Genomic DNA, 20,527 nt, shown 5'->3' on the forward strand with positions numbered 1-20,527 from the left:
GCTGTTCAAAACGAGTTCACACAATAATCGATGCGCGAAAAGTGGAACGAACATCAAAAGCGACTCGGAATAAAATTAAAACCCTATGGCTAGTATAAAGTCACGCAATGTGGCAATGACACTCTGGCTCCATCTTGTGGTGACATTGTATAGGGAGCACTTACCAACTCTCTCGTATCAGCCGATAAAATTTATTTCTAAAATTTCTCTGTCATACATTTACAAGTTATATGTTTCACGGTTCGATTATTCTCATTCCAAAGATTATTATAAAAAGTGGTACAGTTGGGCAAACACAACAATTTCCTTTCTAGAATCAGAAGTTACAGAAGACCTCTTAGTTAAAAGAAGAATTGACCCAAACGGTAGTTTGTGTTGAACGTTTGCGAACGATTTCATTTGGCAGCATCGCGTCGTTCACGCCCTTTTCCGGAATTTAAACCAATGGTTGAAAGACATAACGCCCTTATTTGGAAATATGCACGCCCCTCTTTGTTGCTCTATCCAATGAAACTGTTCAGAACGTGGTTGGCTACCCGGTAACGAAGATAGAGTAACATTATCGAATGCATTTCAGATTAACCATCTCAATTCACCAGTCCTTCAAAACAGAGAGGGTGAACACTCGAGTGAAAAAAAATCGATATCAAAAGCAGTTATATCAGGAGGCATGCATTCTGTAGAGGCTGAGAGGTGGGCGTCGTTCGCCCCCATGGTGTTCGGAGCTAAGGTACGAAGTTACAGAGCTTGATCGTAGCGGGCGAGTATCTGGTACGGTGGTCGATCAACAGAAGAGTTACCAGAAATAATGTGAATCGTTTCTTGTGTTACGCTCGTATGCGGTCTTGGAGTTTTTCTGCGGATACTACAAAGGGGAATTGAACCGCGAAGTACTGTTTTCTTCAAATAATAGAATTATTTGCTACTACAAATAGGTCAGAATATACGGTAGGTTGAATAATGTGATGGCTGTCTACATTTTTCTAGGTCATTTTTTTAGCAATTGTTGATGTTGTCGGACAGAAAAGCCTGACAACAGGACTCAGTGTTCTCGGGGAATAGATTAACATATGCATGTTTGTAGCGCAACATGTCTCCAGTCATGTTTCTCGACATTTGATCGGGGGATCACGGGCTGTCTACTGTGCGGGGACCCCCTGCAGAATTCGAGAGAACAATGACTGGACCAAGTTCTGCCACCACCAGCTCAACAGCAAAAGGCAGATATGGTCGCTCAAAGAGCACCAGCACATACCGCAACTCAAGCTCTGGTGCCGAGTCCGCTTCATCAAGCAGCATCGCAAATAACGCCGGACGGTCATCGGGAGAAGAAGAAGAGAAAGATGGTGGTGTGTTGTTCTACGTTAACAGGACGGGTTTCCCCATAGAGAGTGTCACCTGGGAGAGAATGTGGACTCACGTAGCGAAAGTACATCCCGACGGACAAGAGATGGTCGACAAAATACGTAATGCAGCTTACCTACCCAAAGTAAGTTTACATTAACAATTAGACAAGTATACGAGATCCAGACAGGTGCAAAACTGATTAGAAACTTGTTGATTTTTGTAGTTGCTGTTTTAATAAATCAGTTTATCCGTTTGGTAGAACGCATCGAATTCAGCAGTGTGTATTATGTATTCGGATAATTCATATCAAAAACAATTAAATCATCGAACAGCTGCTTCACTGAGCAGTCGCTCTGGTATACAATCTTGATTTACAACACACGCAGTGACTTTTTTGAGGACCCTAAACGAGTAAGATGGGAATCCCAGGAAAACTTACACTGACCTATATTTTAGGCGGAGGAATGTAATGTTTTGGCATGTAGACTGTTTCATCCATCCCCTCGGTCCCTCGCGGGGCCAAAACAGTGTCCTCCGGTGCAATTATAGGGTTAGTGAGGAATAACTGAGAACTCACGTCACTAAGCAGAGAAGGGCACATATTGACTTTCATTGTGACTTAAAGTCTATGGGACTTGTGGAGCGAAGAGTGCAGAGAGGATGTGATACCACACAAAGGCATTTGTAGGTCTTGACCACACAAAGGCATTTGTAGGTCTTGACCGCACAAATCCTGTATCCTGCTGAATCACAAACTATACAAACAGATACAGTCATCACTCAGGGGGGAGACTTTGGCTTGAAGTCCTGAGAAATCCTAAGCTCTTCCTATTTTCCAGTCTCTGTCTTAAGAATCAGATGGATTTTAGACCCCCCTTGGAGACTTTAATCATTGTGAGTTGATTAATGAAAGATCTCAGAGAGGTTAAAAGAGACACCTTCCCTTGTCTTCTGTAACTGTGATCACTCAGGTCAGCTTTAGTCTGCACAAGTCAAAGATGTTGTCGCAGCTCAGATCTGAATGTCTCATAAGACGTTTCATATGAGCTCTCTGCTAAGCAGAAATTCTCCTAACGTCAGCCAAGGTAATGTGAAAGCTTTTACCCCTCATAGACCTGTGAGGCACAGGGCTAACAATGGGGTGAATTCAGTAAGGAGATTTGGCAGGGTACAGAGCCAGGCAGGAAAGGACTGCAGTTACATGCCTAGTAGTGACAGAAATTAGGCTCCACGTGTCTGATGAGAAGGACATCTCATGGAGGTTTACCCATACATGCAGGTGCCAAATGAGTTGTGATAACTAAAGAATGAAAGAGGGTGAAAATCCTTAATCTAGACCTTGTCCAAGGCCAGGACAGCTCTGTCACTGTGAATTTATCAATATTTTTTGTTTATAAAAATGCATATACACAGGGCAGTTTCGAGATTTAATGTTTTAAAGTGGCACATGTGTACTTAAAATGCTTTAAAAAATGTCAAGATACATATATTTAGAATGTCTAGATGCATACTTTTCATATGAAAAGGACTCACCCACCCCCACTGCAGGGACATCTGTGTTTGCTCTCTCATGGATGGGTTTTGAAAGATGATATGGAAGTGTTGCTAAAACCAAATGTTTACCTCCTATCATACAGTCAGTGTGACCCCCTGTTAGCCACACTTCTGTATGTGCGTGGGTTCATTCTCAGTCTGGGTTTGTCAAAGATCCAGTCTGATTATTTTGCCATAAGCCACCATTTGGCATTCTGTTCGGGGATAATCCATGTAATTACGGGCGTTATGTCTGGAGGCTGCACTTTTTCCAGAAAACAAAACAAAGCATTCAGTGCAAAGCCATCACTTACACCACATATTTACAAAATCTCACAACACTGACAAACTTGTGTGTCAACATGAAGCATTAAAACAGAAGGTTTTAAAACTTCACTTGCTATAGCAAGATCTTTTACGCCAGTATTCTGTGCTCCTGACACCATGTGGGTGTCATGTTACAAACACAGTGTGGCCTGGGACCAAGGCACAACTGTCACCTTAAAGGAGAAAAAGTGGCTGCTCTACACGTTTTATATATGGCCAGACTCAAGTTTCAGGACGGTACCCTAAGGGCAGGGTCAAAGGTCGGATCAGATCTCCCAAAACAGTGCACCACCACCTATTCACTACAGGACATCTTAGACCCTGAGAAAAGTGGCTACACACACACACACACACACACACACACACACACACACACACACACACACACACACACACACACACACACACACACAGGATTCAAATTTGTAAATCTAGTATCTGACATTTCACCTCATGCTTAAGTACACACTTCACTAGAAATCAGTACATATCAGGATAGTGCACATATAATCAAAATTGTTACTGAAACTGTAACACCAGTGAGTGAAGTACTAAGATTTAGACACAAACTGGCATAGAGAATAGTACTGATGAAGAATTTACTTGTTGCAGACTTTGCAGACATCCATGCTGAAAACCAGACTCCACAGCCTATGAACACAGCAGTGCTTTGCAAAGCAGGATTTCTAAACTGGTTTTAATGAGAAGTGCGTATGGAGGAATCACACGTCTTACGCAGTGTCTAAATCTGCAGTCTTCTGACACCTCCATATCCAGTGCTGAGAAACAGAGGCTGACAACAGGGGATCTGTAAATTGCATGAGAGACACTTATCTGTGATGAACATGCCACATAGTTCTGCTTATATGAGTATAGGCTCATTATAACTTTTGCATTGTGTGTTTCAACTGAACTGCTGTTTAAAAGTACTTTTTGCCCACGTAACAGTATTAGGGAAAATTAGTATGTAACTGCACACTTATTAGGGACTCTAAATGTAAAGTAGGTCTGTTTCCTCTATTAATCTACTTACATGGGAAAAGAGCTCTTTCACTTCTGGCATAGCTGTTCTATCAAAAATATTGTGCTCCAAACTGGCTGGTGAAACTGTGTGTGTATGTGTGTGTGTGTGTGTGTGTGAGTGTAAGTGAGTGTGTGTGAATGAGTGAGGGATGAGGGGGTGTCTGTTTCCCCTTGCTTTTTGCAGTTTCTCATCACCCTTTATTGAGGGTAGAGAGAAAGAATGATATAAGAGAGAGAGAGAAGAAAGGATCACTGGTTTCATTTCTCCTCTGCCCCAGCATAAACGCTGTGTTTTTCTGCTCATCCTGATAAAGGCTTTTCAATGAACTCTGCGGCAGATTACTGACAATAAAACCCACTGCTGACTTTGCTGAATATTTTTCCACCCATTTCTCTCCCAGGCTCCAAAGGGACACTTTTCCCCTGTTTTAAAGGGCCTACAGTGGGCTTGTCTGCTGTGGCTGTGAAATGGCTGCTGAAAGACAGAGATCTACGCTCACAGAGCCTTGATTAAATTTTCTTTCTCAGAGACTCATATCTGTGTGTGCTGATGCTTTGTTTAAGGTGCCCCATTGTTCTGGGCTGTCAGATATCTGTGAAACAGAATGCATTGTATCAGGATGCAGCCTATCAATCCCAGATTGTTTCTTACACAGATTAGATCTGTTCAAAGACTCCGCATCGGGCTGCTCAACGCTCTCTCCCATTAACAAGCCAATGTCAAAGCCTTTAACATTTGCCCCGTATGAGTCATAAACCCAAACTGCTGAATGATGCTCTTATTTTGCCCTGTTTCCAAACCTCACCCCGTTTTATGTTCACCAGCACAATAACGTGAATGTCGTAGTTCAAACTGTGACTGAGCATAACGAGTGATTCAGATGAAAGAGTGTGAGAATGACCTAACTCTGTTAACTAACTGTGTGTTTTTGTCCTTCTCAGCCCCCCGTACCATGTGTACCCAACTACAAGCCGTCTATGTCAGTGCCTGACTGGCTCCATGCCGTGCAGAACTACATGAAAACTCTACAGTATCCTTTCATCTGCTGCCGTCAGCCTGTAGACATGAGGCTGGTGGGACCTGGGGCTTCACACACTTTTGTTTGAGAAGCTCTGTCTGGGAGAGATTCATTGCCAGGTGCTGGGTGCTGCTCCGTTAAGGATGTCACTGACACTTTTTCACCCTGTGTAATTCACAGTGGAATCTGAAGAGTCAGAGAAGTGTCTCTTCACGGAGCCGCCTGTCACCGTAATTTAACGTGACAATGACCAAAGGCTCACACACACTCATGACTGATATGTATATATGAATATTTCCGGACACCATAGAGGGTTGCTGCTAATTAATAGTTAGGAGTTCTTAATGACCTTGCTCTTGATGCTCGCTCCCCTCAGAAACTGACTGGCTCTTTGAAGCAGGTAATTGTTTTCAGCTGTGTGCAAAGAATAAGAGAAACACATGTTTCCAAAAAAAACCCCCAAAAAACCACCATTTCTTAAATGAGTCGTGCATTCCTGTCTGACAAGTGTGTGCCTCCTTAGCTGCTGACAGATATAACCATACAGGGACACAGTTCTTTGAGATCAGGAAAAGCAGACCTTTATGTGGGTAAGTGAGGCCACTGCTCTCAACATGCCTTTCCTCTCAACATTTTCTCTCTAGCGAACACGCGCTTACAGAAAAGTGTCGGCAGCTGTCAAGCAATAAAGTGTCATTTCCTTTTTTTTAAAAAAATGTGTCTTATTGTTGTCTGTGTACCTCTGAAGTAAGATGATTTAACGAGACTGTGAACTGTGATATTTTCTGCTTAAATGTTGAGTCAGGTAGAACTGGTCAATGTAGTTTTACTTTATCACAATGAATTTTTTTTATAACCTTGTCTTTTATTTAGCAAAGGTCCATAGGCCTTTGGTGCAGACCTTTATTTTGAAATACTTGTTCAGTGGCATATGGTTGCAGTAATTGCTATCAGTCCTGGTGATCTTCATCAGGGTGAGCACTTAATGAGTGACGTAAAGATCTACATCTACTGCCATAGAATGGTCTTAAACAGCGAACAGAGCTATAACAAAGCTTCCCTGAAAGGCACATCAAAGAACACAGCTTTTGTTTATTCACTGTAATCTTAAAAGAGCCAGCGCAGTGTTAGATCATAAGACCACAGAAGAGTTCTCTTCTCCCTGACCTGAAGGGACTATCTGAACAAACGATTAGGCTCACAGCGTTATTCATTCTAACTATTGACTGAATGAAACATTTGACATTTTGCTGTTTAAAAAAACAGTGCTGTGTGCCCAGGAGTCTTTCTCATCACACAGCATAAACTGTTCAGGGTTGAGCCGTGGTCACACCATTGCCTCCTGCCAGGGCTTTGGACTGAATTTGGAGGTTTTTAGCTCTCTGGACTGTTGAACCCTGAGCTTGCGTCTTTTTTCAGGTTGATGGAGACTGCCAGAGAGATGATCCGGGAATCTCTACCAATCAAATGCCTAGAAGCGGTTATCCTTGGGATGTATCCTTTCCATCTTGACTCGTCCCTCTGTGATTCTGTTCTGCTTTTAACACAAAATTGGCCACTACTTACCACAAATGTTTGGCAAACAAATTATCTGGCTTGAGAACTGACTACAGTCGCATAAATATAGAACTGTTTACACGCCACAATAAGATATTGTTCTCTGTACGCTCTATTTAGTAAAGATCCTCCCATTACATTGGTCACGTTAAATCATTTTAATAACTGGATGGCCTTGTCAGGACAAAATATTGATACCGCAGACTTAAAATTAAATTTGACAGTAAATCTGAAACCGCTGAGCTCTGCTTTCTGGCTCATCTTCCCCCTCCCCAAAGTCCACTGCTCTGAGATTCAGCTGTTGCTAGGAAACAAAGAGTCAGGGTGTCATTAGAGTCTCTGGCTCTTACAGGAAGCAGGAGCAAACTTTCCTTGTATTGGTTTGTCATTCAGTCCATTATTTTATCAGAACCTGATGGAAAAAGGCATTTGCTGAGAGAGCATGTGATGGGGAAACCATTCACCATCCTGTTAAATCATCTCTTAGCTGAATAAGACTAAACAACTTGAATTCAGGGAGTATTTTGTTTGAGACTAATCTGGTGTAGATAATACATTGTCCTAGCAGCAGCCTTCTGTCTAAAGGGTCCATTTAAGAAGATTATAACAAAATTACAGCCATCTGTGGTGGAAAAAAAACCACACTGGAAATTTTTATGTCACTGTGTGTTCCCCCACTACATTCTTGCAAATGTTACTGGATGTTTTACAAGTGTGGAAATTTGTCACCCTTTTCGTTTAGCAGATGTTTTGTCCATTGTGTCAATGCTTGATGTGACTGGATTTTTGACTGTTAGAGCCGTTACTTTTTACGCACATGAATACCCGTGCCCTCTGACCTGAGACACTCAGGGCAGTTCTGGTATGGAAATGACAGTTGCTCTACAGTTGTAAACACAAGCCATTCTAATCACCTTGCTTGAAGCTTTGTTTCTATGGAAACAGTAATCCTAGCCAGCAACAGGTGAGACAGGCGTTGCTGAGAGATCACATGGCCTTTGGTGGATAATATTGTCCTCAGCTTTTTTTTTTATCTGCATACAGTGACTGAGGAAGAGTGTGTGTGTATGTGTGTGTGTGTGTGTGTGTGTGTTTGTGTGCATGTGTGTGAGTGCATATGTGTAATCCTCTTGTGGTAGAAGACTCAGCCCCCAGCTGTTGTGAAGGAGAGGGCAGTAGCAGCTGTCCGCCCATGTTTGGTGGACAGTGACAGACTGATGAGTGTGCCAATGAGAGAGTAACTGTGTATCACAGGGACAGATGGCAGAGCTGCACACAGGACTTGAACCCCATGTGTGGAGAAATGAAGTCACACATTCAGCTCCGGTTCTGCAGTATGCTGCTTGTGTCTTGTTTAGCAGCTTGTTTGTGTGCTTCATAGAGCAGCACAAACAGCACAAACATGCTGACAGCTAATGTGACTGATGCAGTTTCAATGATGAGGTGTATGGACAGAGAGGGCATGATCATAAACCATATTATTTCTTATTTTACATTCTATATGTGCACCTGAATCCTGATGCTTACAACTATTTACAACTAACCATTATTCTTTGACCCGTACCTTTCATCTGGTCCCATCTGATAATGATCATCCCATGAAATACTGGAAAACTACAGTGATATTATGATGAAGTCACAAGGTATTTTTGCTGACCTAAGCACAAGGGTCAGTTGCCTTCCAGTTGGCCACCGGTGTCTGTTTGTGCTGTTAAAGAGTGAGAGTGTATTGCTCACATGCTGTGAACTTTTTACCTTTGCCAGGAACGAGCCTTTGAATGAATCAATCACACGTCCGCCTTGCTCTCTTTGCCAAATCCAGGGGTTCTGTGCAGCAGGACTGCTGTCTTATGGGAAGCTGTGGCTGAGTGAACATAGAGAGCAGTTATATAAGAGCCGAGGGAGATGCTGCAGACATGCGGCAGTGCCGGGGGGGGAAGAGCAGTCTACCCTGCTGCCTACTCACTGACTGACTCAAGTCACTTCATGAGGGCTTCCATTATTGAGTAGTACTAAAGTAGGCTCAGATGAACACCCAGGCTGGTCACATGCTTAGGAGGATACATTCAGCTGAATACATTCATATGTTAAGGCTCCTTTTAATTGCAGAATTCATCCTTGTTATTACACAAATGTACTTTTGTTTTCCCGTAAATGTACTTTAGTTTACTTGAATATATGCCATGGGGTGTTTGTTAGTACTTGAGATGACCGACTGTTTTATTGTCAGCTTACCTCCATACTTCAGTAAAGAGCTGTTTCCACTAGAAAAGAATCATATCTGCAGTTTTTCTTATGCGCAGAAGAAAAGTTGAAGGACTATTTTCATCCACCTGGAAGTCTGAAGTTTAGTTCGATAAGCTCTCTTTTTAATCGCCCATTAATGATTCATAGCGCCCAAGAAGTGTTGAGTACAGTGGTACTGCTGAAACTGCTAATTAATGTGTGCTTTCTCAAAGCTAGCCCGCCCGGTATTGACTTATAGAACTTATTAAGTTAATAGATACTGAGTTGGTGCCAGAAACATGGAGCTTGTACGAAGTTAAAAGGAATGTCAAGTTTGTGAAAATCAATATCACATGCACTTCTGAATGCCTCTCCATATTATGTATCTGAGAGCAGTGAAGCAAGTTCCTGAGTTCATGAACTGCTCTCAAGTTTGCAGAGAAACAAAAAAGTGCTCCTAACATTGCCTGAGGATTGTTCACAGAGAGCTCGTATTTTCTCGCTTTTTGTTTACTTAAATAACGAATTAATCATTGCTTTCAAACATTTAATACATTTATGTCAACATCATTAGAATAATGTTCATCAGAAATCATACATTCACTTCTCCCCCAGTAATCCCATACTGTCATATGGACAGGATTATCAGCTATGGCCTTGAGGCACAAGTGTTTTGCTGCTTTTTGTTCAGATGATCCACTGTATGTCTGTGATTGGTGAAAGGGATCTTGTTGCTAGGTAGATGTCACTGCTTCATGAGCTGTGATACTCTTTGATATGATATGAAAATCCCTGCTGCAGAGAGTAGTAACAAAAACCTTGACGTTGTGACCTCAGATACCTGACCAATGGTTTGACCTCCCTGGAGCGTTTCCCCATCAGCTTCAAGACCCAGTTCTCTGGTCACTGCTTCCACCACGTGGTCCTGGGCGTGTACTGTAATGGTCGCTACGGAACCCTCGGCATGAGCCGGCGAGCGGACCTCATGGACAAGGCCCTGATGTTCCGCACGCTCAGCGAGCTGGTGTTCGACTTTGAGGACTCATACCGCCGCTACCAGCACACCATAAAGAAGGTGAAGATCGGCCTGTATGTTCCCCACGACCCGCACGTTTTCCAGCCCATCGAGTGGAAGTACTTGGTGCTCAATGCTTGTCGACAGGGCCATGAAGACATGAAGAAGGAACTGGAGAAACATGGCAGAGATATGAGGATGAAGGTGAGACTTGATGTCCAAGATGGTGATTAGTCAAGTGTTTGTTAGCTCCCATATTGTGGAGCCTCAGTTTCAGTCTAGCATTGGATCTATCTTAGCCAGTCTGTGGTAACAACTTTGCAGATTTACTCAACTGGTCTTTTCCTGGGCTAACACAGACATGCCATTGAGAAACAATTGCAGTCACAGAAGGGAATAGTCAAGGGCTGGCCAACCATCCTCTGGATGATCTAACCCCAATGTAAAATTACTTTCTGACTCCAATTTGACGCACCCGGATCTAATATGTACAGGTGTTTTTTCCAGATCTTGATGACTTGAAACAGGAGTTCTAAAACAAAATCTTGAAGGATTGTTAAGTTTCAGCAAGAAGGTTACCAAACTCTGCAGTACTGTTCAGATGACGATTATTTTCACTCATTCCATTTATCCACTTGTCTTTCCTCTGTTATTTTTTGTTTTGGTCTTGCTATTAGTTATCTGAGAGGCTTTGGCCAAAGGATCATATAAATGAGGGTATATGAAGGTTATGGCTCTTTTCCTGGTCCAGAGGGAATTCTGCCCTGGAATCCCATCTCTGTATCCCAGCACAGTGCTGTGTGATCTCCTGCCGTCAAGAAAACTGTCAGATCTTATTAAGGGCAGATTGTCCCTGTGTGAGGCTACACGAGCTTTGTATCTCACCGACTCCTATACTTCAGCTGCGTCAAAGGGATGTATCAACTTACTGTTACACCCTGAACGACAGATAAAGCATCTCGTCCTCCCGCCCTCTTTCTCACATTAGCCATTCACAGCTACGCATCAACACTGCCCCCAGTCTCGTAGCTAAACGTGCACTAATGCTATTTTGTGGTTGCACGTACAGCAGTGGAGAGTGAAATGTAGGTCATGAACCTCCAGCTGCTCTGGAGCAGTCTGGACATCAGTGCCTGACTGCAGTCAGCTGTGCATAGTTTCCCCCGTGCGGGAACATTGTGGACCAGGATGTGTGTCAGGAGAGGAGATTGTTTGCCAGGTTCAGTCTCAGAGCAATCTGACTCTCCCGCCAGAAAACATTTCATTATTTACAGATTAATGAATACTGCGTTGAAAATAATTGTTCCAGTGGAGCTGACAGAAGCCAAAAATGGTGGGAAAAAAGTTTCAGCAGTGTCCAGCATCTTAATAATTTTTTAAGATGACTAAAGTTCTGATTGAGGAAAATGTCTTTCTCTTCCACATATTCATGGCAGGAAATGTTTTTCTCCTTTTTATTTCACCATTCTCTCATTAGCAAAAGGCAATTGGGATGTTTATCCAAGATGAGTCAGGACCAACTACTGTATCAGACCGTAATAGATGTATAAAGGACAGCCTCTATGCCAATATGACCTCTTAGCATTTCCCTGCTTCCTCTGCTTCCCCATTTGAGGCAGATGGGTAATGGGTAATTGAGTTTTTAAAATGAGTCATGAAACGACTTGAACAGGTTAATACGGACCATCACGCTAATTAGAAGCATTTGTGGGTGCTAGCTTCATTAGCATCAGCCAGAGGGGCTGCTAATGAGAGAGAACTCTGGGTGAGTTGGTAATAGCTTTGCTCCCTGCCGTGTGTAATAGACTCAAACCTTCTTCCCTTCGCTGAATCTTTCATAGCCTCATCGTGCATCAGCACTGGACTCCAGCTGAGTCAATAACAGTCAATGCTTTTCAACTGTTCTCCCAAACTTTTAATGTTTTATAGCACACCAGTTCTGCCAGACATGTGTAGCCTAAGTGTCTTTTTAATATTAATTTGTTGAAATTTCAAGTAGTCAGGAAATGCAGTAAACCAGACAAACCCATAAGATGTGGCCTGTAGAGTAATTACAGACACTTTACTGACAATGCTGCGTTTTTATTTATTTATTTTTTTAATTTTATTTCTCTGTATCCCTGTTTTGAATTGTCTCATTTTAAAATAGATCCTGAAGTCCTCCAGTGCTCAGTCTCCCATAAAAGAACGAACGAGAGGCAAGTCTTTGTCGCCACGGCGACGGCAAGGCAGCCCCCAAAGACGCCACCTTCACAGAAGAGACAAATCGTAAGTGCATCGTTACCTACAAAAACAAGAGGGTTAAAGCATGGAAGTCTGGGTCTCAGATTTTAAATAATCAACTGTTTTTCCCATTTTCACATAGTGATGATTATTGCTTATTGACAATTGCCTATTGTCAGAATTAAATTCAGACGTCATTCACTATTAATACTAAGATAGCCTATTCGTCTAGCATGTCTAAGCGACCCACATTTAAACACATGTAGTCAAATAAAGCTCATCTGTGAACCCATACGGGAAGATATTATAGGGGTCCCATTGCGTGCTTTTAGTTCTTTACCTTCCTGCTCCTTTTCTACTGCTGGCTGGAATTTCAGGTTCATGCAGGGTTCATGCTCTGATGTCCTCTCACTGGGAGATATTTCATAGAGCCTGATTTCGTCATTTGAGAGTCTCTTAGTTCTGTGAACTTGCTGTTATAAATCCAAAAAGTCAGTGTTGCCAAACACTGGGAAAAAATCATGGCACTGCTAACTTTACCTAACATGTTGATTCTAGCTGAGTAAACTCACTTCGAGACATACTCTCAAGTGTTCAGGCGGCAGTTTTTGTAATTTGTTCTCTCAAACAGCTGAATGTTTAAGTTCAGAGTGATCTGTAGCCTCCCACATAGCCAGTCCTATCCTATTTCTGTTGATATAATGGCCAGTTGTGCTAATGTACTCTGCTGCAGTGGTATTTGAACTACCCTCAAAATCAAAACCTGAAGGAGCAGGAAAAGGGCTCAGCACTCACAACAGCTGATGGTGCAACTCAGCAATGAGTTAACAGGAAGTTTTGTTCGTGATATAGGGGTGGAAATACAATTCATTTTCTGTTCAATAGCATTGTGGGAAATGTATGCTGTAAGGCAGAACCTTTAAGCTTTGAACATGACCCTTTGAGGTGTACAGATGAAAGAGGAAAGGCACACACAGACGTTAATCAGTAACCCAAGTACAAAGTACCACAGCTGGAGAACGACAAACTCAGTAAAAAGAATGAAGTTTTAACAACATGTTTCTGCTGTTGCACAAAGTGTCTGCAAACTCTCTCTGTGTTTAGCTGATGTGACTGATGTGTCCATACACTCTCTGTTTAGCTGATGTGACAATTCTGTGTGATGTCAGCATGGCCTGTTTTTATACTGTGGGCATACATGCTAACAGGATCTGAATGCAGCACAACAGCTGCAGTTGGCTTGAGCTGGTCAGACTCACAGGCCAAATGCCACATACAGTTAATACACTGACTGTATGCGCATGCATCAGCCTGGCCTTTATCATTGTCATGTTTTACTCTCAGATCACATGACCCTTCACTCCTGAGTTGAGAGGCAGATGTGTGCAGAATGTTTTGTGGGTCAGCGTTAGAGACAGATCCTCACAGGTAGCACAGGTTACTTTTGAACTTCTGGTTGAAGTGTATGATTACATTTAATGGAACTCATACTGCCGCCATCTGCAGTCTCAAGTATCTTGAATATCGAAAGTGTGTTGTAGTTGCTAGTATAAGGTACAGAATGTATTATTTCTGTGGATTTTTTGTAAGGAACTTGAGTGGTTTCTAGCTAATTCACTGTAGCATTTTAGACATTCATAATAAAATGCCGAATAGAAGCGGGAGTGAATCCATTCAACCCCCATTTTCAGAAAAAGCAATCAAGACCACGCCAGGCCAAGTCCTTAATGATAGGGGCAGGGCTGGAGCTTCACACAGCACTCTCTTCCTGACATTAGCTATTTTCGGCAAATTCTTTCCGCACCCATTTCCCGGCCTGTTGCTGTGATGACGTTAATTATTAAGTACTTCACTCAGGAAGACTTTGCTTTTGAACACACCAAGCCATTTAGGTGTCATCCACACGTTCAATTACTCAAATTGCCGCTAACTAACTGGAGTTAGCTGACTATCTCCAGTAACTGCACAAATTGCAGGTCCAGGCACCAGAAACAAACACTACATTATTGTTTTGCTCTATGTCTATGTAAAACCTTACAGACTGCAGTGCCACCATTTGTTGCAAAACAATTGTTACAGTGTAATTTTATAAATTCTGAATGACTGGCTGTGGGGCAGATAAATAAGATCCATAAGTCCATGTATAGATGCCATGGATGTGTTTTGTAATAACGTGACTTGCTCATACCGTTGTGTGAGGCAGTGAATATGTGGCATCATTAGTTCCATTTGCCAGTGAAACTGTGGAGATGGACTTCCCTTAGAGAATGGAGTATTACTTCAACTCTGAGACTTGGAAGGTGAAGCAGTCTCATCCATGGAGGTGGTTGTGTTGGTGAACATAAATAAGTTCTGTACTGTGGAAACAGCAGAACAGGAGCTTAAGATGGAAGACAGCTGTCATGTTGGCTAGCAGAGTACATTCTAGAAATTCAGAGTACATTCTAGAAACTGGTACCCATGCAGCACATTGTTGTGACAGTTTGTGTAACTGTCTGTGATGTTGTGTAGATGTCATCTGGTACAGTGTCTGGAATGTCTAGGCTATGTTGTCCTGTCAGAGGTTATTTGTAAAGTAATGCATGTACTCGTACAACACCGAATGGGCTCAGTCTGTCATAAAGACAGAGGCAAACAGAACTAGGAAAGAAACCCTTCTTCAGTCTTCCCGTCTCTCGTGTGTTATTCTGTTTTTTTCCTCCATTCCCTGACCCTCCTAAAGATTCCTCTTATCTCTTCCCCTTTTCTTCTACACATTACAGTATGGTAGAGAGTGCTATTTGAGTGTGTGTCTGTGTGTGTGTGTGTGTGTGTGTGTGGATGTTGCTGCCCTTGATCTGAGTCTCCTGTCACAGTCCATTCTTCTTACAGCCATTTACAGCACACACACTGTCTCTGCCTCCTGCCCACTCCTTTCAGTTTGTATCAGCCGCCTCTGCCTCTGTCACACACGCGCACACACACACACACACACACACACACACACACACTTACTCCCCCCCCCCCCACACACACAAACTCTCTTTCTCTCTCTCTCACACACAAACATGCACATACATACACACTCTCAGACACACTACCACACACACACACACACATACACACTCTCAGACACCACCAGACACTCACATGCACATAACTACACACACACACACACACACGCACACACATGTCCTCATGGCACCCTAATGGTACCTCCTGTGTCCACTAACCACTGTCTCCTTACATGTCCCTGCTGTCCGACACTGTCCCCGCTTAGGAAAGGCATCACCAGAGGCGTTCGCTCTCACAGAGTCTACATTTGTCTCTCTGCTTTTAGGGCCTCATCCTGGGAGTTTGCTTAAGGAGCTTTCTGTTTCAAAATCCTCCACAATCTCCCTGACATTTTGGCTCTGTGCCTTGCAGGCTCCATCATGAAAAGTCCTTATTGTTTTTGGTCTGGCTTACCCAAATCTATTACCTAAATCACCCAGGCCAGTTTTTTTCTCAGTGCCTTAACCAGCAGATCGGTCAGCAGATTTGAGAAGCATGAAATTCCATGAGAGGGATTGTAATACAAGTACAGTTAAAGTAGCCTCTAGAAAAAGAGACTGAGCTTGGCACAGATTAGCCATCGACCTGCTCACTGTGTTAGAAGACCTGCTTCTCACAGGCTATGTTCTAAGAGGCAGATGGATGCTATTGATTTTGACAAGGTGGGACAGAACAGTGGTGAAAGATGGTCGCTGTCCAGGGTGCTGAATGAAGGACAGCAGGAGGGTGGGGAGGAGTTATAATAGAGTTATAATGACGCTGCTTTGAAGTGGAGGTAATATTCACAGCAGTATCTCTTAAGTGCTTGAGCTGGTTATTGATCGGGTAAGCTGACTGAACACAGGGAATGCAGAGAAGGAAAGAAGAGGCTGAGAATGCAGATGGCATCTCAGTGAGGAACAGCTAAATAACAGCAAGCAGTTGGCTGCTTTTTCATCCTGGCTTTTAAACTCTGTACAGAACTGAATTACCTCGTTCATTCTCACTCTTTCTCTTTTTTCTTCCTTTCTGTCCTCTGCTTTTTTATAAAGACTTAAATGGGTCAATGTTATTCTTTTTAAATCTTTATACTTTTTTCATATTAAATACATAGTAATTACAAATATACTTTGTGGTCAACTTCATACAACGTTATCTGAACTTCTCTGTGTTTCTCTGTAGACCCGCTGCAGTGGACAGAAAACCAGCAGAACTCAGTACGCTGAGTGATGGTTACCAAATCCGCATCTGACATGCTGGAGCTGAGCAGCCTTCTTCTCAAACAGTCTGGAACCTTCTACCTGACCCTACAGTGCTTTTTTTCTGCACTCTCTTTCCCTTCATCAGCACCACAGATGCTATTTTATAAATCCTATTTAACAGACATTGTGTACTGTACATGTTATATATTTATAGATCTCTCTGTATAAGAGAGAAACAGGACCTCTGAATGCCTGGTGAAAAAATTTTGTTTTTTTTACAGGAGTACCAGAGGAAGCACATGTCCAGTGACCACTTTCTTTAGTGTAACCAGAAATCACTTTTAATTAAAAAAAAAAAAAGAACGGCCAACGTTGAAGACCGGTTGTTTTTAATGAATATCACACTGAGGTGGTATGTCAGCCTGCCCTCATCATTTTCTATTTGGGAGATGCAACAATTCTATTAATCTCAAAGGAAAAGAAGACCTTTCATTTTTAATGTAAGGAGGAAAAAAATCTATTTTTGGACAGAATCTTAAAAATCCATTGAGAATGAATGATGGATGGATGAATGGATGGATGGATGGATGGATGGATGGATAGATGTTGTGCTTCTGTGTGGAGGTCTTAGACGTCAGGGTCTGTTCCCCTGTGTTAAAATGGAGGGGGAAGGACTTAAACGACTGAAATCCTGTGGCATGAAGAGAAAGAAGGCAGGGTTTTTCTTAGCTGCAGCTAAGAAAGCAAAGCAACTGCTGTTGCAGATACCTTGGTCCTATGTATTCTCTCCAGTGTGTGCCACACACACATGTTTTCGGTTGTTAGCAGAGGTCAGTGAACGTTGGTGGCAAGCACACATGAGAGAAAGCTATTAGCTATTATTAGGGAATGTCAGCCATTGTTTGCCTTGTTAAGTGCAGATCTGGATACTGTATGCCTGTAAAAACTGATCCAGGAGCTGCTCTCTGCGTCCCACTAAGACCAAAATTCAGTCACTTACTGAGTGAGCCTGTTCACTGGGCTGTGGTCATGATCAGAGGTCTGGGCTTGAATAGGGGTCCTGTTGATTATGAATAGGGGTCCTGTTGATCATAAAAATATGCTTTACAAACTTTTGATTTTAAAACTTCTTTTTTCCTTATGAAGATATGACCGGTTGAGTGGGGAGAAATGCTTGAATCCAAACTTTATTTTTTTTAATACCGTGAGGGATTTTTATCAAATTGATATGAATTCTTGTGTAGTTTTTTGTTATTTTTTAAGTGGAAATTTTCTGAATCAGGCAAAACAACAAATTTATAGTTGTGACAGAACATTGAGACAGAAATGGTTGAAAGTGTGGCACTGAAAACTGATCTGTACTTACAGAAACATCAAATGCAGCTCAGACACATCCATATCAAGTCAACTTTCAAAGCCCTATCAGTTTCACAGAAAATGCAGTTTGCCTGCTAATCCGGTGACCTTTTGCATAAGCTATGCACTTCAATGCGCTGATCTGTCTTCCCTGTCTAAAACCTTGCTCCCAAAACTGTAGCAGTTAGCAAATTCACACAGGGCAAGATGAGATCTGTGTGTGTTCTGCTGCTGAAAAACACCTCTGTCGACGCTACCTAATACAAACTAACTTGATCTACAAAAGCTATTTAAAGCCCGTAAGTGCCAGTGTCTTGCTCCTCCTGTAGCCAACAGCTTTAATTAGTATTAAGATTCATCTGCAGTCCTTTGAAAAAGAAACACATACAAATGTCTTCGTGATGTGCAAGACTTCATATCATCACAGTACATATCCAATCAGGTTTTTTTGTTTGTTTGTTTTTGGTGAATTTTGTTTTTCTAGGAGAAAGAAAAGGAAAAAAAACATTTGAATAGAGTGCTGTTCATATAGTATAACCATGTGTCTTTTTGTGGTGTGATGTACAATGTTTTAGTCTTAGTGAAAATGTCGTAACCGCTCTGTGAAGGTACTGGGCCGGAGACGACAGGCAAACAGAATTAAACCTTTGAAATAGGATTACGTTGACTTGGCCGTGCTGCGTTGGTTTATTTATGTGTCCTTCACGAAGTGTTTTCACGGCTTAAAAAAAAATGCAGTCACGGGACTACATCAACGCCAGGCATTTCTATCAGTGCTCTCTTTAATTTTTCCATTCTTCATGATGATGAGACAGTGAACTTTTGAAATTTGACAGTGTTCATCAAAAACTTCATATCTGAACTTGGGGTGGGCCTTTTGATCAAAGCTCAATCAGCCTGTTTACAGTATATTGTAATGATTATAAAAAAGCCTGTTCTTTAACAAAGTGAGAGGTTGTGATTTAGTCCAAGATATCAGCATTCTGGGATATGGTGAATGTTTGTTCTACACAGAGATGTGGTAGTGACATTTATTCTAATTGTCCTTTATCAGTGGAATAGACTTACTGATATTGAACAGTTTTACAGATTTTAAACACAGAAAACAGATAACATTAATCTGTTTGTCTCTTTGATATGAATCGTTTGGTTTGTAGTTGCCAGCATGGTGACACGAGGCCTAAATCCATCCAGTCTTTTCTACAGCTGTTGAAGTGAAATGATTTTATAATGTGATTGAGGACGTTCTGTATTCTCCTTTAGAAACCCTTGTCATCAACTTGATCACCTGATCAGGGTTTTAACTGTAGCATGGTGAGCATTCATTAAAAAGAAATATGTTTTTCAATATGTTCTCTGAGACTATTTGTCTGTACTTCAGTCCTAAACATTTTTATATATAATCTCATTATGGTTTAAAGATTCATAAAGTTTAAAACCAACTGTAATATTCAAAACTAGGTGCCATTTGCCACTGCTTTCATATTTGACTCCTATGATGTAACAGTAATCTGTAGTAGAAACGTGCTTTAATCCTGCTGGCGTGTGGCCCTGATCATCACCGTGTCTGTATATCCCGCGTGAGCACAGGTTTTCATCGGCCGTCAGCTGAAGGAAAGTGAGTCTACATTAATCTGCTTACCCAGCGTGAGTGACAGGCAGCCACTGGATTGAGCTGCTGCAGATTCACCAAAAAAAAAAAAGAAAGAAAAATTAATCCTTCATTTCTCATCTCTGTCCTGGCTAAAGAAATTCTGGGACACCTTCTTTTATGCCTGTGCTCTGCAGAAAAATCAAAGGAAATGTTGGGCCCCGTCTGAACAATGTCCCCACCCATCTTAACCCTTCATACAGTACTTAGGCTGTGTGTGAAAACATCCAAAGAAAAGACCATCCTTAAAATGCTGTTTCAGCTGTGAGTCAATGGAATGATGTGTTCAGCTGTTCATGTCTTCCTTGCTCTCAGATCTGGCTTGAGCTTCCAGTTGTCTTTGATTTGTAGATGTGAAGAAGCAGGGATTACCTCTCAGTGTACTGAATAAAGTCCATTTGCAGTCTTGCCAGCAGGAAACAGAGGAACAGGACCATTTGAGTGATGAAGCTGAAATAAACCCAGTCAACAGGGAGGCCAGCCATGGAGAGATACTGTATACTGTAGAATACTGTATTCCTTCTTTTTACGACCACTGACAAGAGGCTGGCAGGGAAATTACTGCTTAAATTTGGCTTTGATCAGGAGAGCTCTGTTCCAGGAAATGGGAACAAAGCCAAGAGGAATCCTCAACACTAAGACTCGGACGGAAAACCCAGTGGATGAAATTCATCAAGAAAACTCTCAAAGTCCACATTCAGTCACACAGATTTTCATTCCAGAATTTTCAGTTGCATGTTGTGATAAAACTCTGACTCCTGAACTTCAGCTTTTTCGTTTCTTCATTAATCAGATCTCTGATCGTGAGGAACAAACTTTACAGGAGAACACTGAAGAGCAGGAGCAAAGTCACAAACTTGAAATGAATGGTCTGTCAGGGAGTAGACGTGACTATATTTCACCTCAGAGTACGTTCATGGTTATTAATGACCCCACTCACTGTCCCTCTCACCAGCTCATCCTGAATTCATCCCCTTTGCCTTCCCTTCCATTACACCCGACACAGTGTCTGTGCTCCGATCAGAAGGATCTAGAA

At 42.1% G+C, this 20,527-nt stretch overlaps 1 protein-coding gene across 2 annotated transcripts; it reads left to right on the top strand.

Annotated features, from left to right (window-relative positions):
* The first annotated feature begins 1,177 nt into the window (after positions 1 to 1,177).
* On the top strand, positions 1,178 to 16,534 carry vash2 (vasohibin 2). 2 transcript variants are annotated; one of them, XM_030772836.1, is made up of 7 exons: positions 1,178 to 1,489; positions 5,173 to 5,261; positions 5,783 to 5,839; positions 6,669 to 6,743; positions 9,870 to 10,251; positions 12,197 to 12,315; positions 16,465 to 16,534. In XM_030772836.1, the coding sequence occupies exons 1-7, from the start codon at positions 1,178 to 1,180 to the stop codon at positions 16,532 to 16,534; spliced, it is 1,104 nt and encodes a 367-aa protein (XP_030628696.1). The 2 variants fall into 2 exon arrangements, with proteins under 2 accessions (XP_030628696.1, XP_030628697.1); XM_030772837.1 differs by lacking the exons at positions 5,783 to 5,839; positions 6,669 to 6,743 and having other exon boundaries at positions 1,334 to 1,489.
* The last annotated feature ends 3,993 nt before the right edge of the window (positions 16,535 to 20,527 follow it).

Source organism: Chanos chanos, chromosome 4, assembly GCF_902362185.1.
Source record: "Chanos chanos chromosome 4, fChaCha1.1, whole genome shotgun sequence".
In the NCBI taxonomy this organism is placed as follows: Eukaryota; Metazoa; Chordata; class Actinopteri; order Gonorynchiformes; family Chanidae; genus Chanos; species Chanos chanos.

Bases quoted from the DNA above. Each gene is read 5' to 3' on its own strand.
- vash2 (XM_030772836.1), top strand. From the start codon at position 1,178: ATGACTGGACCAAGTTCTGCCACCACCAGCTCAACAGCAAAAGGCAGA. The intron at 6,744-9,869 runs GTATCCTTTCCA...TTGTGACCTCAG, and splicing joins GAAGCGGTTATCCTTGGGAT to ATACCTGACCAATGGTTTGA. The intron at 10,252-12,196 runs GTGAGACTTGAT...ATTTTAAAATAG, and splicing joins GCAGAGATATGAGGATGAAG to ATCCTGAAGTCCTCCAGTGC.